Raw genomic sequence first — 20,834 nt, 5'->3', positions numbered from 1 at the left:
ACTAAAAAATGGATAACTTTTACATATATAAGCTTAACTTTTAAACATTTTGAGTTAACTTTTACTCTGGTGTACAATATTTATTGTACAACCCTTGTAAACAAGAATTTGTGAAGATGTTTTGCTCACTGTAATATTCATAAATTGGAAATTCAGTTGTCCTCTCGACACATTTAGTAATGTCAAAGAATTTATTCTTGTAATTATGTGGTGATGTCCTCCCTCTTTTTTCTGTTTACATTACATAAATTGACACCCTCTGCTTGTTTTACCCAGGATTTTGTGAGGAAGTAATGTAAGTAATCGAATGTTGTAAGTCATGTATAATATACTAATGCATGCTATACATGCTTTAGTTTTGTTATGTTTTTTTTTAATGTCTAGACCAAACTTCTCAAAAGTTGCCTTATATAGTAAAGGATTAATCCTATTTCTTACAACATTTACTTATCAAACTGTTATGTCTTAACTCTTGAGCAACTATATTCAAGGATTGCGATAATTAAAAAAAATAAATCTATTTGGGGTATTACAAAGGCCAATAAGTCAAAATAAATTAAACAAAATCTTTGCTATATTTCTAACATTATTTTTTATATTGACAACCGACCAAGTGATACCAAATGAACTGCTCCCTGAATATTTACATTGAACCAAAAAAAAAAAAACTGAAAAATGATTTATACAGACTCTGCACTACAGGTTATTGTTGAATCCTAGGTTAACTCAAACTACCAGAACTCTCAGATGCATATGTCAAAAAAAATAAAATTTAAAACATAACTCTGAGATCTCTCAGCATCGGTCATACACAGCAAGTGAGAATCATTGAAAAAATGAAGCACATTAAGTATCAACTATGTATTAGTGACAGAGTTGCTCTTGTTCACTCCTTGCAAGTCCAAAGGAGAATTTGTTATGCTCCCAACAGAGCCTAGGGTTTGAGAGCTTAATGCCGGGCTCGCAGGGCATGCCTCTTGATTAGCATTACCCATTGGATGCATGTGCCCCGAACTCAACGGTGGGCTCATTGGAGTCCGTTGCCCCATTTGTTGTGGGCTGGCCTGCTGTTGTGTAACCTGTTGATTCATTGGCTGCGGCATTCCAAGTGTTGAAGGTGAACCCACCTGCTGGGGTGGAACCACAGCTTGCAGAGGGGAGCTGGCTTCTTGTTGGGGCATGTGCTGCTGCTGCGGCAATTGTTGTTGTTGTTGTTGCTGTTGTTGCTGTTGTTGGTGGTGTTGCTGCTGCTGTTGTTGCTGTTGCTGTTGTTGGTGTTGCTGCTGTTGTTGCTGTTGTTGCTGTTGCTGCTGTTGTTGTTGTTGCTGCTGCTGCTGCTGATGTTGTTGTTGGCCTTGTTGCTGTTGCTGCTGTTGTTGCTGCAATTGTTGGATATGCAACTGCTGCTGCTGGTTCATCGGAATATTCATACCTGGCATTAATTTGGCCGTGCCCATCTGGCCCATTGCAGTCCGTTGCATCGGGCTGATGTTTCCTCTATTCAGAGATTGGCTCAGCATTGAGAGTCCAGAAGAGCCTGGCTGCATCTGTCGGACACCACCTGACATACCAGCTATACCAGATTGAGTTCCTCCCACCATACCTCTTTGTTGTTGCAACAGCTTTAAACGCTGAGCAACAAACGCTGCTTGAGCTTGCTGAGTGGTAATACTTCCAGAACGAAGGTGCTGGCTTATCGCATTTGCCTGGTTCATGTTAATTGGGTTCTGCCCCATGTTGCCCCCGATCCCTGCAATAGGACCCATTGGTGCGGTTCCAGCTCCGCTCATTCCTCTTGTTCCACCAATCCCCATCACATTAGCCAATCCCCCAAGACCCATGTTGCCAATGTTCCCCATACCCATAGCAGGCCCAAGCCCCATCATCATCCTGCGCTGCAATTGGGCCTGGGCTTGGGCTTGAGCTTGGGCCTGGGCCTGTGACTGCTGTTGTTGTTGCTGCAAAAGTTGTAGAGGAGAAGGCTTATTACCAATGTGATTACCCAATGGCAAGCTTGCACCCTGCCCAAATGTGTTCATTTGCGGCATTGAATTGGTTGGTAACACGAGGGGAGAGCGCTGGAACTGTGGCTGTTGTGGCATCAAAGATGGTTGATTTTGAAGTGGCAATTGCTGCGACTGTTGGGGCTGTTGTAGTTGCTGAAGTGGTTGTTGCGGGTCCATTTGTTGCATTCTAGATGGCATTGTGGCTCCAGACAAATGTGCCTGAGACATCTGTGAGGCTTGTGAATTTCCAGGAGGGAGCATTCCAGAGCTTGACATGACATTCGAGGTTGAATTCAGAGCGGAGTTGGAAATGTTTGGCTTGGTTTCCACTGATGTTTTCTGTCCAGACCCTGATTCTGGATATTGCTGCTGCTGCATATCAGCCGCTGAATTATTAGAACTGACTGCAGGTGTGTTAGGTTGACTATTTGAAGGAATAGTATTACGGGGTGGTCTAGGTTGGACTTGATCATCTGTGAAGTAGCCCTCACGATTCATCTGCATCAACGGTTCATATCAAGTAACAACAGAAAACAAATAAAGTAGAATATGCATTGTTAAAAATCAAATTTGACAAGTCACATACCAAAGTACAAAACTGCATTGCAAGCAAGTCCGCCAAATGCTGTCATAAAATTTGTGAACCATAGTTAGTTTACAGGAAGTTTTAAGTTCACAAACAAAGTATATCACTGAGCTAACGAGCTTAAGAAACGTTTCAGAGTTGAAAATTTTAGTGGTAACCTCCTGAACCAGATATATATATAAACCCCAGAGACAATATTTCGCCAGCAGGTACAACAATAAAACTCGATAAAAGAAAACAATGCAAGCATAAGATACTCACAGTATTGGGTAGTGAAGGCAAGTGATCTTCTGCATTGAGACAATCTGCGACTTCTAATTCTCCATAATGCATCATTACAGTACCATCGTTTGGCTTCTCGGACATGATCAATCTTGTTCTTACTGGAACTGGAAGCATATTCGCTGCAAGAATGAGAATTATAAGTCCACGTAATACAGAAGAAAAACAGGTACACGTAAGTGAGTCTGTATAAACAACCAAACCTTGTGGCTGCACAGTCAAGATCCTTATCTTGCACACATTCACGCTCCCACCAACCACCGAATTTGACAAGCTGGTAGATGTTTCATCTTTCACATACTCCTCATTAGAAGCTTTAGAAAGAGTTTTATGAAGTTCCTGTGTAGAAGAAAATGACCGTTGTCTCATAGGGTATTCATCAACCTTATTATTCTTTTTACGGTTCAATTGATGCCTGCAATAAAAGCAAGCTCTACGTAAGCTGAGAATAAGATGAGAAAACCAGAACACGAACTAATGCAGAACAGGCCAAAGAATTCAATGAGCTGAGCTTCCCCAAAAGTATACACTGTGCAGGGAACTTCTCTTAAATACCACTAACAGGTTTACAGATGCAGATAATTACAGTTTTATGATTATCGTCGTTGGAAGGAGGGGTATTTTTCGGTTTGTATAAAACTAAAATTATCAAACTATACTTCGCTTAGATTCGTAAAATCGTAAGTATTTCAATTCTCTCTTTTGTCACACTTCATCTCGTAGTCTCATACACTTAAATTTTCAACAACAATCCACAACATCCAATTTGCACATAAACAAAAGCGGAAAACAGGGAATAAGTGAAAATATGAGGAAAGATGGGGTTAAATGCCTCTTCAGACATTTAGAAACAACAGGCAAGAAGCAAATTCTGGAAAGGCAATTGATCCACGTAAAGTATACAGAATAAAGAAGATAACCTAAAGTTAACTTATGAAAGTAAAAATTGCATGACAAGGATTTCAGCAGTATCTCAGTAAATGTCTTATAACTTTTTACAGCATTTCACAGCCTTTAACAAGACCACTGAAATTTGAGCTAAAAGGACACTGAGGAATCAATCAAATGCTAACCACAACTATCCCTAAGTACTACCTACAAAAAAAAACCTATTAAGTCATGACTTCATGTCAGGAAGATTCTAAATCCTACAAAGCAGGCAAATCCACTAAAAAAACCTTTAGTTCAAAACCTAAATGAACAACTAGTGTAGTACTCATACCTCATAGCTACCATTTCAATCTTCGCAAACCTCTCAAGTGTGTATGGGTCAGCTGGTTGCTGGGTACTAACAGATGGGCTAGATGCATTCATTGGACCACCCATATTATTGACACTGACAGGAGAACCAACTCCACTTATTAACGGGGTCTTGGGAAGGGAATTTGATCTTCTCTTTGCTGCAAGTTGTGCCTGATGTTGAGGTTGCATGGAATCATTGGCACTTGATGTTATTGATGCACTGCGAACACCTGCTGGATTTGATGTGACAACTGATTTTTCTCTTGGAAATTGTCCAAAGGCAGCAGCTGAAGAAACTGCATAAGGTGTCCCCATTGAACCACAAGACACCTCAGAAGGTTTCGCTGTTAATGGTGACTGAGCTGCAGCACCGGCAGAAAGGCGCGGACTCTGAATTGATTTTCTCTTTTGAAATTGATCTTCCTTTTTAAAATCTTTCTCAACTGGTTGGCTGAGATTACTCCAGCTTGCCTGTTGAATGCCTTGTCTCATGAGCGGATGTTGCTGAAACCTTTGTTGGAGTCTAGGGTCCATGTGACTACCTTCAACTTCCATCATCTGCATATCAGTCTTGACAAAACTGGGGTCTGCCTTCTCCAGTTTCACACCATTGTGACTGGCGATCCCCTCACCAGCTAGCTGTGGATACCTTTGCAAGCCAGGATTAGCATACTGGAACCCTCTTGCATTTGGTTGCTGTTGCATAAATTGATTCCTCCATTGCACATCTGATACTTGAAGGCCATCCATAAAAGAGCCAATTTGCTGGTGCTGAACACCATCAGAACCTCCAGATCCAAGCCTTGCCCTCTTAGCAAGATTGGAATACGGTGACAACTGCACTTCTTGACCTTCCATTTTCCCAAGAACAGTCGAGTTCATATTATCAGCATATGAAATTGGCATATCCTGACCAGCAGGTGAGGCTCCGGTCGCGTTCAAAATAGGATCGTGCATATGTCTCTGGTTCCCAATCCCTGCTTGATAATTTAAAAGCTCAGAAGTATAATACAGCACTAGAAAAATACTTGAAGCATTTTGCAGAAAATTACAGAACCTAACAACTAATTAGGACTAATACCTTGAGTAGCTATATTATCTTGGACATGTAGCATCACATCACCTGATGTTGGCCCCAGCTCTCCAATCCTGTAGCTTGAACTTTCAGGTGCCTGATCTATGCAGATTTTCTTCCCGTGTGGCCGATTATTTGATGTAACAGTAACTTCTGGAATTTGTCTCAATCTCCTCTTTCGCAATCCCCTCATACCCAAGTCAAGCTGAAATAAAGATAAAGGAAGTCAGCCCACCAGATTTCTCAGTTCCAGATGTGCACTGAAATACTTAAAAGCTCAAACTGAATTCATTTTAGAACATCTACCTTAAAAGAAACTGGATTCTTGCAAAGCCGGTCCAACTTAGGCTTTGGATCAAGACACAACTTTGGTTGCAGTGCTTTTAGTATTTGTGACTCTACTTCCTATATCCAGTGACAAACAGGTCAAACTCACAAGGGACACAAACACAATTTTCAGAGAAAATCCTTATGACAAATATCTTACCATCAAATCCCCATAAGTCCAGGAATCATCAGCCATTAATGGAATATCCTTCACAACATTCTCCAAGGACATCTTTAGACGCACCTTGGTAATAGTTGCAATACCATTACTTGATGGAATATTGGATTTGGAATCAGAGATGCATTTTCGGTAATCGCGAACCTGCAGATAATTGTAATCAGTACTTAATCACAGTGTTCACTGTAAGATTAATACAGTCAAATCCATGAAATGTTTCATGATAAATTCGCCACTCGAAAAATAATTCTTAGGTGGTGAATCTAAGATTTTATCCAAATCATCACTATCTTGCCTGGTGCCCTTATGGAAGTATAAATTTTATTCTCAAGGGTCATACACAATATATACGGAGTATGTTTTAAAGTTTATACTTGTACAACAACAGAAAAGAGTATGTAACTCGTGCATCGCACGTGAATAAAGCCTAGTATTTAAATAGTTTTATTTTACGAGACATTACCTTTTGTAAATATTTTCATTTCTTTGTTGGTAAAAAGCAACGTTTTGAATTTAGCTCAAAGGTAGAACAACTAACGTAGTTTTTCAAAGGGTTCTATGGCTATTAGAGTTTAGCATTTTCCCGTATGGATTTCCTCTAGCACGATGACACAACAAACTGCCACTGCATGGAGTATTCTGGAAGGATATGCCTTTTAATAGGAAGATACAGACAGTCCTCAAGAAAACAAAGCAGAACTAGTAAAGAAGCTTAATCGCCCATGCATAGACCATGTTTGACTTTGTAATTTCCTATCACTAGTTCCAAGAGGTCAGCAAAAAAAAAAGTACACATGCTTTGATATATAAAGAAGATTGAAAGAGAGGATATTCTCCCTTTTATCTCCTTAAAACAGAAAAAATACATTTTGCAAAATCAAGGACTGAACTGTGTGTAATTCTATCATGTACAGAAAAAGGGTGGTGATTTGTCAGCCCATCAGGTTCCGTCTTTTTATTCACTTGCGTCATACATTTTCTAGTGAGAAAATTAAGGGCATAGGGTAAGGTCATAACTGAAAAGGAGAGTTAAACAATAGGATGTACAAAATAACATCAGAAACCATCAATTGCCGACTGAATAAAGCAACATCAAGGTGGACATGGACACCAATGGAAAGGTGACAGCAGAATCACCCAGACATGTACATCTCATTTCCATTCCTTTGTAATAGCAGCATTATGTTCATGCACATCTCAATATCTTTTTGATGGTACAAAGTAAGTTTAACATAGCACTAAAAAAAAAGGTTACTCACCTCACATGTGAGTGCACCTTCATTATACTTGCACGGTATTTCATCCAGAATACTGCCAGGCAACCGACCAGACTCGATGGCCTCCACGTAAGATAGAAATATAAAAATGTCAGTTCTCATAATATGAATTACGTAGCTTATATTCAAGTCCTCCAGAAACCATTCTAGTCAAGAACTGAAAAAATAGTGTTGTAGTACACCATTCATGAGATGTAAAATGTTAAAATGTACAACTAAAAGAACCACTACTCTAGGAAAAGAAGATGCACTAAATAATTAGATATTTTTTTATCTTTCTAAGGGTTTTTTTTTTACTGAGAAATGTTTATAAGAGAATTGAAAAGGAGAGCCGACATACAGTGAAGAGACCCTCCGAGGTCCGATCATAAGGATGTAACATCTTTGAACCTTCTTGAAAGGCAGCATGAATCCCACTATCATTCTAAAAACATATTAGCATAATCAGTATGTGCTTGACTACTACACATTGAACGGGAGAAATATTGATGATCAAATATAATAAGCAGAAAGCATTTTAAAAAAATAAACAAACCTCTGTGGGCTTTCCAATTGAATATCCATCAGGGTAGAGATTCAAAATGAAGGAAACTTCATCTTCTGAAACAATAAAAGAAACGAACCTCATAAACTTGGATAGAGACTACCATTAGCACTACTATAATGAAATTACATAATTTGCCTCCTAAGGTCCTACCAGCAGAAACGTGATGTCTTCCAGATGACATGGATGAACCCGAAAGTCCAACTGCATCTTCATCTTTCCCCTGCTTCATTCAAGATATCAAAGTATACTTTATTGTATGATTCAATCAATAGGCATAAACATATGTACAGAGAATGAGAAAACATATATAAGCCACTGATACCATTACTTATACGTAATACTTTCGGCGCATTAACTCAATGAGATCCTCCCAACTAATGCAAGAGATGTTATGAGTGGTGAAACCATTACCATTATAGATCAATTACAGCAACTGGCTGCTTTAATTCTACCTAAAAAACCTTACCAGGGGAATAAATCAATTTGAAAGAGAACAATGTGATAATTGAACTAATATCAGCAGATCCCACAAAATTAATCTCAGATAGATTTGAATTGCATACCCTAAAATCAAGCCACAAATTCAAAGCTCGCTGCTCCTAGTTGCTACCCAATGTGCAATAAATTTCAAACCTTTACTCTCATACCTCCAACCCCGCAAATTAGATCCTACACTCGAGAGCATAACGAATTAACGAGAACATGTAGCGTAGCATAATGCATCCGAAAAAATAAAAGTATGACGGAAATAAATCCACTGATTGATATTCACGTATTAACCGACAATTATACAAATAAAGGTGCGATCTTTACCAAAAAAACCCAAAAAATATGAAAACAGAAGGGAGTTAAACCCAGTATTAGGAATCAACTAACCCCCAATTAATTGAATTCTCATATAAAACCAACCTAAACCCCACGAAAATCAAAGAAGTATATTGAAACAAAAAAGAGCAAAATTTGCTGCTAATGATGAATAATGGGAATTGGGGAAATTGTAAATGACTAAAAAGGGGCTTACAGCAGAATCGACTTTGGAGGGAATTCTAGTAGCCTCGAGCGAGTGTTGACCATCTTCAATGTCGAGAGTTGACTCCGAGATCACAGGCTTCGGCGGCTTAAACTTGGTTCCTCTCTTAGAAATTTTGAAGGAAACCCCCATTTTGAAAAGAGGGGTTTTTATATGGTTTTGATTTGATCGTGAATATTAGTCGGAAATTGGAGATTTCGGGGTTAATTGAAGTAACAACATCTGGGTTTTAGGATTTTGGGGGGAAATTCAGAGTGATTTGGAGAAGGAGAGAGCGCTTGTGTGATGAAGTGACGGGGAAGAGAGGAGAGAGCGAAATAAAAAGGAGAATACGAACTACGAATTGTGAATGTCCAAATGGGGCAAACGTCCGATTACACAATCCGATTAGATTAGGCCTTGTTCGGTTTCATTACCAATTGGATTAAATCATGAAGTAAAAGTAGTCATACTCATAATAATAATTTTGGATTAAAAACTGATAATAAAAAATTTGAAATTACTTTTCTGCAAATTTCACATTTTGGTTTTTTATTTATCAAAAACAAAAAACGATATAGGACGGAGTTTTCAAATTTTTGTTATCAGTTCTCAAAATGAACAAGATTACTATATACATACGACTATATTTTAGTTGATGATTCAATCTAAATTTATATTACTTTCAATAACCAAAAAAAATAAATAACAATTGGCATACTTAATGAGTGATAACCTTGATTGCATCTTGCAAGTTCAAGTACATGCTCGTGTTACAAGTTTCTAAGTATTAAGCGTTGACCTGCATCAACTTAACACACACACACGCACACAAAACAGTTACCCACACTCATCCTATACTAATTCGATGGTACCCACCTCCACTGGGCATGTTTAAGCTCAATTTTGAAGGATCCTGTAAAACTTCATCAGCAACTGTTGCCTTTATTTTTCGCGACAACGACTCCTTGATCAGTGCTCACACTTATAATCTGAACAAGCTTTCATGGCAACATCAATCATCTAAGTATTGAAGGAGACAATTTGTTGGTTATCAATGCAGTAAAAGGAACTCGAAGTATCCCGTTGAAGCTTCACTTCATCATCCAAGATAAGGATATCCTCATCTTCTTCGACAATTGATATATTAAACACGTCTACCGAGAAGCTAACCGAGCGCAAATGTTGGTCACTTAATTAGCAACACCATGAGTATCGAATCTTGTAATAGTCCCCAATTGCTTTTCATTTTAGACAGTGATTACTTAGAATCACCCTCATGCGGAGAGGCTCATAATGTACTATTGTTTTTAACTTTTCAAAAAAAAAAAGTTATTAAGCGTGTTTTATTTACTCGTATTTATTTATACTTGGTATTTCTTATTTGAACTTAATTATATAAGCTATAGATATTCTAAGAACAAAAAGTGCATTTAAATGTTAAACATACTTTTTTTTATAACCAAACTAATTTTTTGATAAAATGTCATACGCCATTTACAAATAAACTAGTGTGTGGCTCGGGCGATGCCTCGATTGATACATTGAATAGTTAAAATTTTAGATTAGAGCTCAATATTTGCAAAAGACATGTATTGTAATCCCCCGTAAATTTATAAAGTTTATTAACATATGTTAACGTATAGTTTTTATATTTAAATGAAATTGGTCGATTTTAGTAATAAATATATATTTAATGTATATTTATTTTATTTAAATGAATTATAAATATTTTAATGATTTATTGAAATCAAACACTTTAGAATCATAATTCGAAAACGAATTGAAACATAGAAACACTTCGGTTTTGGAAAAGTATTTCTAATCGGGTTTGAATTTAAATACTCTCAAATTGGAAAAGAATCTTAATCTTAGCCCAATTATTATAGCCCACAAAGTAAATAAACCCCCTAAACCCAAATTTTACCCACAACTAATTCTCTCTCCTCACTCAACTTCACACTCACGTGAAACCCTCATTCTCTTTCACGTTAATTCTCTTTTCTTCCCTCTTAGGCAACCACCACCGCCGCCGGTCAAGCAGCAGACGCCGCCGTTGTTCTCCTCCGACGCCCGACTTCCTCCTTCGTCCGGTAACCTCTTCTCTCCCCTCGTATTTCTTTCTTCCTCTCTCTCGTGCGTTTTGCTCTCCTTACTTGCTTTTTCTTTTTTTACGTGCGACAGCCACCAACAGCACCACCGCCACGTCGCCGCCCAGCCTGCATCGCTGCGCCGCCGCGTTCCTTGCCCACACCAACCGACGTCCTCCCTTGTCCTCCCTCTTGCTCGACGGAACTCCTTTTCGTTCTTCATATCCCGCAAACACGAGTCAGTCGCAGCCACCACCGCTGCGCCACCATCTTGCCTTGCCTGTCAGCCGCCGACTGTTCTGCTGCCGCCGTCTCAGACCACCGGCCAACCACCCTTTTGTCTCTCTTTTTGGTTAATTCTTAAACCCTAAACTAATTAATGAATTGAATTACGTTTTAATGATTTAATTATGTTTCTTGAATTTAAATTATATTTGATTATGAATTTCAAGAATTATATGTTTGCATAATTAAATTATTAATTTCAGATTATATAAATGCATTGAAATATTGATTTTTAATTATTTAAAGTATGAATTTTAAGGTTTTTAATGATTTAAATCATGGTAGGATGTTTAGGAATTATTAAAGTTATTGTTATTATGATTTCAAACATGTTAATTATGTTTTGGAGTAGTTTGAAAGTAGTTATATTGCTGGAAATTCAAAGTATGATGCTTTGAAGAGTTTTCAACGAATTTCAATAATTAACATAATAAATATGATGCTAGGAAATCAAATATTCAAGTTTCGATATTGGGAAATGTTCTAATTATGTTTAGGAAGGGTTTGAAGCTCCCTAATGTTGCTGAAAATTCAATATGAATTGATATGAGTCTATATTGGTTGTTGTTAGGTGGAGAATTCTCCGTAGGCGACTTTTGAATTATTAAAGTGGTCTTGCAGTTTGTTTACACAAGGTACGTACATACCTGGGTGCTTGGAATGTGTGCTAATTGTTGAAACCATGTTGAATTGTTGATGAACTTGGTTATGTTAATGTTGTTGATGAACTTAGTCAGGTTGAAATTGCATGTTTGATACTGTTGGATGAACATATTAAGGATTATAACATGTTAGTATGGAAGATTGATACAAACATGTTCGATTGGGAACACTAGATTATTTAGTATATAATTCAGATTAGTTAATTGTTGTTCCCTTTTTAGCTTTTCACTACTTTATGAGGGCGGAGGACCTTATTTAGTAAGTTGAAACCTTATACCCATATTCAGGGGTTGATCAGTATTAAAGAAAAGATTGGAGTTAATTGGAATGAGTCTTGTTTGATGCCTTTGTGATCACTTACTCAATTCCAAGATAAAAACAGTTATAAATAAATGTGAGTTGCATGCTTTATGTGATTGTTGAGTCATAACAGGGTGTCAATTTGTAAATCATGTAAAGTGAAACTGAGTAGCAATAGCTTTAGACTGTGCACGTCTAAAGTGACGGACAAACAGGAGTTGGGGTTCATGGTGGTAGCCCATGGCCTTTCATTCGGACCGGATTGATCACCGCGTCCTATTTTCAGTCAAACGTTCCTCGATATCGCAGGTCACTGAGGTTACGGAGTCGCGCCCGTACCTCGCCTAGCTAGAAAACTCGGTCCATTGCCTATTTCAATTAAAATAATATTATTGTTATCAAAGTCTAGTCCAGTCTAGCTTAGCCTAGTCAAGTGTGGTATTCAAATTAATATGTGTCGTTTGCCTTTACTTATATTTCTTCAGCATCATGTTATGATTGTTCGTTTAATAGAATCATGTTAGGATTATTATTGATTTAGTATGTGGTACTCAGCTTTGCTGATTACGTGCTTTTGCTTGTGCATGTTGATCATGGCTATGCCTTATTGATCCTGTGATGACCCAATCTTTGGTGAGCAGTCTCTAAGGATCAATAAGCATTGTCCATCTACAGGTTTGAAGATGATGCATCATTGGGATCGGGATTAGAGAGCTTGTAGTTATATTTGTTTTATTAAGTGATTTGGGTTGTTAACTTATATTTGAAAGTTGTCGTACTATTCGTATTTCTTTATTTCCGTTAATTGGTTTTGGACTTAGTATGTAATCGATTATTTATGAACCTAAAAGTTAGTTTTATGTTTTCCGCTGCAAAATTCTGAATAAGCCGTACGTTTTCACACGGGCGATAATGCCTTGATAATTCTCTACGTTTTATATTAAAAGATTATTTTAGAAAAGAGAGAATTGTCGGGGTGTTACAAAGTGGTATCTAGAAGCTAAGGTTTTACTTTAATATTTTTTTTTAGGCGCCTAACTATCTAGTTATTTAAAATAAATTTCTTAAAAATCGAGCTTCTACGCACTATATTGTTCAAAAATTGGTACTTTTTTGGGGGGCCGATTTCCTTTTATCTTGTTTGAAAGTATATAATATTTCTTATTTAAGTTCAGAATTAACTTATTTATTCGAAACTTTTCGTTTATGGGAATTAAGTACGTTTTTCGTTATTTTCGAAATTAAATTAAATATATTCGGAAAAAAAAAAAAAAAAAAAAAAAAAAAAAAAAAAAAAAAAAAAAAAAAAAAAAAAAAAAAAATCTTATCCCTTAAGTATATTTATTCGTTTAATATTTATTCGTTTAAAAAAAAAAAAAAAAAAAAAAAAAATAAAAAAAAAAAAATTCTTATTAATTATTCGTTTGAAAATAAAAATAATAATAAAATTTCTTTATTTTATTTATTCGTTTATTATTAATTCGTTTAATAAACTTTTTCTTACCAATCGTTCTTGTTTTATTCTTTAAATTCTTCAATGTTTGACCTATTATGATTTATTATGAGAGATGGGTAATATAGGAAAGGGCATATAGGATAGAATTATATGTGCATTAGTAGTTAATTGCTAGCATAAGAAGTTAATTGCTATGTGCATTTGTTAAATGTTTAAGTGTTGCATGTAAATGTGCATAGAAATTGTTTGATTCCACCAAACTTATTGTTTTATTGAATTCTGATTATGCTTTGGTTGGGAAATCGTTAGTAAGATCTTAAGTTGTTTGTTTCATGAATAAAACGCTTCTTTCCAAGTACACCAACATAGGATCCTTTGAGAAGATCGACGAATACTGAGGATCTAGATTTCACTTCACAAATTTCCAAGGAAAGAACAGATAGACAAGATGCCTTAAACATTTGAAGTTGTAATAGTTAGTTTGTTCTTAAATGTTTTGGAGAATAAGTGGCAAAGCTACAACAGTTCAAAGTTAAAGCAATAAGAGTTTGAGTTATTCTTTATTATTTTCAAGGAAGTATTAAACCTTTATAGAATTAGCAATAAAAGTTAAAGTATTCGTTTCCAGTGTGAGAATTCCATAATTCGCCAACCATAGTTTATGTTTATATCATAGAACTTTTATTTTATTTTGAGGACAAGTGTGTTGTTAATATTTAGGGGTTGTTATAAACATTCTTTTGAGGAGTAAAAGTTAGATTATTGATTATCCAAAGGATCAAAAGTTTATTTTGGGACGCAAGGGGAATGTTTCTTCTTTTATGCTTCCTTGTTATTCGTGATGATTGGACTGTGTTTCTTATTTCTCAGTTGAATGCCCTGTATGTGAATATCATTCATAAATGATCGAGGGGATTACCTTCGTAAATAATTGTTGCACATTCGTAAATGTTTGTTTATTTTACGTGAATTTTGGATGTTGGTGTGATATTACTTTGCTAGAGGATAATATAAGTAAAGTTTCGAACCTGAATTAGAGTATATTAATTTCAGGTCGCGTTCTGGGATGACCAACAATAATGACCTAGCTGTTGTTTTTCGCCTCTTGGCGGAAAAACTAGCCCAGGAAAGAACTGAGCGCCCCGATTCTGCAGGGGACATGTTTGAAAGGCTTGCGAAATTTAAGCCACCATATTTCGAGGGGCAAGCAGACCCGACCTTCATAGAAAACTGGATTAGGGAGTTTGAAAAACTATTTTGGGTGGTAAACTGTCCTGAAAATATGAAAGTAGGTCAAGCTGTCCTTTACCTAAAAGATGAGGCCGATCTATGGTGGAAAGAGAATGGAACTAGGCTAAGTGTTGTTGAAGGATTTAATTGGGACTCATTTGTTGTTGCGATGAGGGAAAAGTTTTATCCTCCTTTCATAACAAAACGAAAAGCGCAGGAATTCATAAACCTTGGGATGGGGAGTATGACCATGGCTGAATATTATAGCAAATTTATAGCGCTGTCGGAGTTTGCACCTGAGGTTGTAGCCACAGAAGAAATAAAGGCTCAGAGGTTTGAGCAAGGGTTGACCGATGAGATCCAGTTGGGATTAGGTGGAGAAACCTTTACATCTTTAGATAATGTGTATGAGAGAACCGCTCATATTTACGGTTTACAGTCCATAAGGGACGAGAAAAATGTTGTTGGGGAGAAAAGAAAAGAGTTTAATGTCCGGGAAAACCAAGGGAATTTCAAGAGGAATATGAATGAGAATAGGAATGAAAATGGAAATGGAAATTTTCGAGGAGGAAACAGTCAGGGGCACAACAATAAGAGTAAATCCGAGAGAGTGTATCACTGCAAGAAGTGCAACAATAACCACCCTGGGAAGGACTGTAAAGGAAAATTGGTGAATTGCCACTATTGTCAAAAAAGGGGGCATAGAGAGTTTGAGTGCTTCACTAAGCACAGGAAGGAACAAAATAGTAATGGAGGTGGGAACCAAGTGAGGTTTAACCAGTCTGGAGGCCAAAATTCAAAGCCTGGAGGGGCACAAAACAATCAAGAGAACTATAATAAGCCTACAAATGATAACAACCAGAATAAGACTCCGGGCAAACCGTTCATGATGACTAGAAATGAAGCTGAACGTTCTGCAGACGTAGTTCATGGTACCTTTTTTTTTTTTATTAATTTTGTGCTAGTTAAACATTATTTGATTCGGTAGCAACTTATTCTTTCATTTTGTCATTTGTTATTAAAAGTCTGAAATTAGTAGATTTTGAATGTTTCATTTACCTGTTATTATGCCCACCGGTGTAACCATAAGGTGTATAAGGTTATTTAAGAACTGGCCTTTGAAGACAAAAGATTGCGTTTTCCCTTCTGATTCGACAAAAGTTTAATTTTAGGGACCTAGATGTAATTCTGGGGATGGACTGGCTAAGTTTGTACAAGGCTAAGGTAGATTGTGAAATTCAGAAAGTAAGTTTAAGGAACCCTATTGGAAGGTTGACCTCATATAGATGTTTTGAGAAGACCAAGAATATTTAGTTATTTCGGTAATGCAAGTGAGGAAATTGATGAATATGGAGTGTGAACTATTTTTCCGTAGTGTGTTAGAGGTGAGTAAAGAAGTTGGAGTGAAAACCGAGGATGTTGCCATTATGAGTGGATTCATTGATGTGTTTCCGAGTGAAATTACAAGTATGTTACCTGTTAGAGCCTTGAGTTCACTATAGACTTAGTCCCTGGAACGACGCCTATACCTAAAGCACCATGTAGAATGACACCTCCCGAAATGAGCGAATTAAGACACTATTGCAAGAGTTGTTTCGTTAAGGGGTATATTAGGCTTAATGCATCACCACGGGTAGCTCTGGTGTTGTTTATTAAGAAGAAATATGAGAGTGTGATATTGGGTATCGATTTTAGGGAGCTAAGCAATGTAACCATCAAGAACAAGTATCCTTTGCCTAGGATAGATGACATATTGGATCAATTGAATTGGGCGAGTGTGTTCTCGAAGACTGATTTGCGTTTGAAGTACCACCAATTGAGAATAGCTGATAAGGGCCTAAGACCTCATTAGGATTCGCCATTGTCATTAAAGGTTTATAGTAACGTCTTTTGGGTTAACCAATGCACCTTCATTAATTATGGACTTGATGAATGAGATTTTCTACGAATTCCGAATTAAGTTCGTTATTGTGTTATTGATGATACCCTGATTTATTCAAGGAATGAGAAAGAGCATGACAAACACTTGAGGATTATTTGGAGACGCTTAGAAAGAATCTAGTTTTATTAAATGAAGTATACAAATCTTGAGGTCATATGTGTATAAGTGACACCGACGGAAAAGTGAAGGACTAAATTGATTGAGAACTATGTTACGTAAGGGAATAAATTTAAGAGGAGAATTGAGTGGTCCAGGATCGTTAGAAACCATTTGGCGTCTTGAAAAGATGAAAGGAAATATATGAATTGGTGAAAGAGCTAAGAGTTAATCCTAAGAGTTATATATCCATGAAAGGCATGATGAGGTTCGGTGAAAAGGAAAAGTGAGCAGAAAGCGTTTCTGTAGATCCTACTAAGATTCAAGCTGTGAGTGAGTGACCTACTCCAAAGAACGTGTCTGATATCTGAAGTTATCTAGGCTTAGATGACCATTATAGGAGGTTGTGAAAGACTTTTCGAAGAGAGAAAAACCATTGACCAACTTGTTGAAAGAGGAATCAAAATTCGAGTGGAGTAAGAAATGTAAAAAGTTTTCTAGATTTTAAAAGAGCGTTTGACCTCTGCACCTGTTGCCGCGTCAATTGAAACTTTATGAAACTAATTACCCTACCCATGACCTAAAGCTAGCTGCTAGTGCGTTCGCTTTGAATGATTTGGAGACATTATCTTTATGGGGAAACATTTGAGATCCTTTCCGACCACAAAAGTCTGAAATTTTGGCAATAAAGTCTAGTTGAATCTTGGGGACAACATTGAAAACGAGTACTGCTTTCCACCCTGCAATTGATGGTCAGCCTGAGAGGACTAACCAAACTATGGAATATATGTTGAGAGCCTGTGGTATTAACTTTAATGGTAGTCGAGAACCACATAGATTTGATTGAATTTTCTTACAACAATAGCTACCATGCGAACATTAAAATGAAACCTTTTGAGGCATAGTATGGAAGTGTAGAAATCCCACTTACTGGAATGACTTCCGTGAAAATGTTGTATTGGGAAAAAGGATTCGTTGAATTAGGAATATCCAGAATTATTCCCTGAGATGAGTTACGAGGGCGTAACTCGTTTTCTTTTAGGGGGTAGAATGCGATATAAATTCGCGCTTTTTACCTAATTTTATGGTGTTTTTATGCATTTTAATGCTTATTTTAGCAAATTATACATGTTGATGCAAAATAAATAGATTCGCCGCATAAGAAAATCTGTTCATGAGTAACACAAGCAACTTTAAGTTGGCTAAAGAGTGCACATGAGAAACCAGTACTTCTCCAGTAAGAATGAGTTCAGAACTTTTGAAAAATGTGGAATTTTCATGTCAAGTTTCGGGACGAAACTTCTTTTAAGAGGGGTAGATTGTAATCCCCCGTAAATTTATAAAGTTTATTAACATATGTTAACGTATAGTTTTTATATTTAAATGAAATTGGTCGATTTTAGTAATAAATATATATTTAATGTATATTTATTTTATTTAAATGAATTATAAATATTTTAATGATTTATTGAAATCAAACACTTTAGAATCATAATTCGAAAACGAATTGAAACATAGAAACACTTCGGTTTTGGAAAAGTATTTCTAATCGGGTTTGAATTTAAATACTCTCAAATTGGAAAAGAATCTTAATCTTAGCCCAATTATTATAGCCCACAAAGTAAATAAACCCCCTAAACCCAAATTTTACCCACAACTAATTCTCTCTCCTCACTCAACTTCACACTCACGTGAAACCCTCATTCTCTTTCACGTTAATTCTCTTTTCTTCCCTCTTAGGCAACCACCACCGCCGCCGGTCAAGCAGCAGACGCCGCCGTTGTTCTCCTCCGACGCCCGACTTCCTCCTTCGTCCGGTAACCTCTTCTCTCCCCTCGTATTTCTTTCTTCCTCTCTCTCGTGCGTTTTGCTCTCCTTACTTGCTTTTTCTTTTTTTACGTGCGACAGCCACCAACAGCACCACCGCCACGTCGCCGCCCAGCCTGCATCGCTGCGCCGCCGCGTTCCTTGCCCACACCAACCGACGTCCTCCCTTGTCCTCCCTCTTGCTCGACGGAACTCCTTTTCGTTCTTCATATCCCGCAAACACGAGTCAGTCGCAGCCACCACCGCTGCGCCACCATCTTGCCTTGCCTGTCAGCCGCCGACTGTTCTGCTGCCGCCGTCTCAGACCACCGGCCAACCACCCTTTTGTCTCTCTTTTTGGTTAATTCTTAAACCCTAAACTAATTAATGAATTGAATTACGTTTTAATGATTTAATTATGTTTCTTGAATTTAAATTATATTTGATTATGAATTTCAAGAATTATATGTTTGCATAATTAAATTATTAATTTCAGATTATATAAATGCATTGAAATATTGATTTTTAATTATTTAAAGTATGAATTTTAAGGTTTTTAATGATTTAAATCATGGTAGGATGTTTAGGAATTATTAAAGTTATTGTTATTATGATTTCAAACATGTTAATTATGTTTTGGAGTAGTTTGAAAGTAGTTATATTGCTGGAAATTCAAAGTATGATGCTTTGAAGAGTTTTCAACGAATTTCAATAATTAACATAATAAATATGATGCTAGGAAATCAAATATTCAAGTTTCGATATTGGGAAATGTTCTAATTATGTTTAGGAAGGGTTTGAAGCTCCCTAATGTTGCTGAAAATTCAATATGAATTGATATGAGTCTATATTGGTTGTTGTTAGGTGGAGAATTCTCCGTAGGCGACTTTTGAATTATTAAAGTGGTCTTGCAGTTTGTTTACACAAGGTACGTACATACCTGGGTGCTTGGAATGTGTGCTAATTGTTGAAACCATGTTGAATTGTTGATGAACTTGGTTATGTTAATGTTGTTGATGAACTTAGTCAGGTTGAAATTGCATGTTTGATACTGTTGGATGAACATATTAAGGATTATAACATGTTAGTATGGAAGATTGATACAAACATGTTCGATTGGGAACACTAGATTATTTAGTATATAATTCAGATTAGTTAATTGTTGTTCCCTTTTTAGCTTTTCACTACTTTATGAGGGCGGAGGACCTTATTTAGTAAGTTGAAACCTTATACCCATATTCAGGGGTTGATCAGTATTAAAGAAAAGATTGGAGTTAATTGGAATGAGTCTTGTTTGATGCCTTTGTGATCACTTACTCAATTCCAAGATAAAAACAGTTATAAATAAATGTGAGTTGCATGCTTTATGTGATTGTTGAGTCATAACAGGGTGTCAATTTGTAAATCATGTAAAGTGAAACTGAGTAGCAATAGCTTTAGACTGTGCACGTCTAAAGTGACGGACAAACAGGAGTTGGGGTTCATGGTGGTAGCCCATGGCCTTTCATTCGGACCGGATTGATCACCGCGTCCTATTTTCAGTCAAACGTTCCTCGATATCGCAGGTCACTGAGGTTACGGAGTCGCGCCCGTACCTCGCCTAGCTAGAAAACTCGGTCCATTGCCTATTTCAATTAAAATAATATTATTGTTATCAAAGTCTAGTCCAGTCTAGCTTAGCCTAGTCAAGTGTGGTATTCAAATTAATATGTGTCGTTTGCCTTTACTTATATTTCTTCAGCATCATGTTATGATTGTTCGTTTAATAGAATCATGTTAGGATTATTATTGATTTAGTATGTGGTACTCAGCTTTGCTGATTACGTGCTTTTGCTTGTGCATGTTGATCATGGCTATGCCTTATTGATCCTGTGATGACCCAATCTTTGGTGAGCAGTCTCTAAGGATCAATAAGCATTGTCCATCTACAGGTTTGAAGATGATGCATCATTGGGATCGGGATTAGAGAGCTTGTAGTTATATTTGTTTTATTAAGTGATTTGGGTTGTTAACTTATATTTGAAAGTTGTCGTACTATTCGTATTTCTTTATTTCCGTTAATTGGTTTTGGACTTAGTATGTAATCGATTATTTATGAACCTAAAAGTTAGTTTTATGTTTTCCGCTGCAAAATTCTGAATAAGCCGTACGTTTTCACACGGGCGATAATGCCTTGATAATTCTCTACGTTTTATATTAAAAGATTATTTTAGAAAAGAGAGAATTGTCGGGGTGTTACATGTATACCATAAAGGATACATTAAATTCGTCAACTACATAGGCACATCGCACATGCATTACGTCATTTATCATACCATCTAATTTTTCAATTAGATCATCTTACAAATTGTATAATTAATTTTCTAGTTGAACTATCTGCTACAAATTAGTAAACACCAAATTAGATATATACAACCATGCAAGACATTTTTTATAA

At 36.6% G+C, this 20,834-nt stretch overlaps 1 protein-coding gene and 2 long non-coding RNA genes across 4 annotated transcripts; 2 read left to right on the top strand and 1 right to left on the bottom strand.

Annotated features, from left to right (window-relative positions):
* Positions 1-542: 542 nt before the first annotated feature.
* Positions 543-8,915, bottom strand: LOC110804229 (protein PHYTOCHROME-DEPENDENT LATE-FLOWERING). Of its 2 annotated transcripts, none has more exons than XM_022009789.2 (13): positions 8,542-8,915; positions 7,671-7,743; positions 7,509-7,573; positions 7,314-7,397; positions 6,956-7,036; positions 5,679-5,840; positions 5,498-5,596; positions 5,198-5,396; positions 4,097-5,093; positions 3,078-3,289; positions 2,854-2,996; positions 2,593-2,631; positions 543-2,504 (listed from the first exon to the last, which is right to left on the bottom strand). In XM_022009789.2, the coding sequence occupies exons 1-13, from the start codon at positions 8,680-8,682 to the stop codon at positions 858-860; spliced, it is 3,942 nt and encodes a 1,313-aa protein (XP_021865481.1). In that variant the 5' UTR covers positions 8,683-8,915; the 3' UTR covers positions 543-857. The 2 variants fall into 2 exon arrangements, with proteins under 2 accessions (XP_021865481.1, XP_021865486.1); XM_022009794.2 differs by having other exon boundaries at positions 7,671-7,740.
* Positions 8,916-10,147: 1,232 nt separating this feature from the next.
* Positions 10,148-12,966, top strand: LOC130466223 (uncharacterized). The gene is made up of 4 exons (XR_008926237.1): positions 10,148-10,622; positions 10,714-10,971; positions 11,476-11,539; positions 12,509-12,966. It is a non-coding gene; the product is annotated as an uncharacterized lncRNA (long non-coding RNA).
* Positions 12,967-15,519: 2,553 nt separating this feature from the next.
* On the top strand, positions 15,520-20,597 carry LOC130460990 (uncharacterized). The gene is made up of 4 exons (XR_008921274.1): positions 15,520-18,408; positions 18,500-18,757; positions 19,262-19,325; positions 20,295-20,597. It is a non-coding gene; the product is annotated as an uncharacterized lncRNA (long non-coding RNA).
* The last annotated feature ends 237 nt before the right edge of the window (positions 20,598-20,834 follow it).

The sequence above is a fragment of the Spinacia oleracea genome, chromosome 1, assembly GCF_020520425.1.
Source record: "Spinacia oleracea cultivar Varoflay chromosome 1, BTI_SOV_V1, whole genome shotgun sequence".
Lineage (NCBI taxonomy): Eukaryota > Viridiplantae > Streptophyta > Magnoliopsida > Caryophyllales > Amaranthaceae > Spinacia > Spinacia oleracea.
The sequence above is the reverse complement of the archived record's forward strand: the minus strand, read 5'-3'. Positions and strand labels throughout refer to the sequence as shown.

Bases quoted from the DNA above. Each gene is read 5' to 3' on its own strand.
- LOC110804229 (XM_022009789.2), bottom strand. From the start codon at position 8,682: ATGGGGGTTTCCTTCAAAATTTCTAAGAGAGGAACCAAGTTTAAGCCG. The intron at 7,398-7,508 runs GTTTGTTTATTT...ATATGTTTTTAG, and splicing joins CAATTGGAAAGCCCACAGAG to AATGATAGTGGGATTCATGC. The intron at 5,597-5,678 runs GTAAGATATTTG...CACTGGATATAG, and splicing joins GGACTTATGGGGATTTGATG to GAAGTAGAGTCACAAATACT.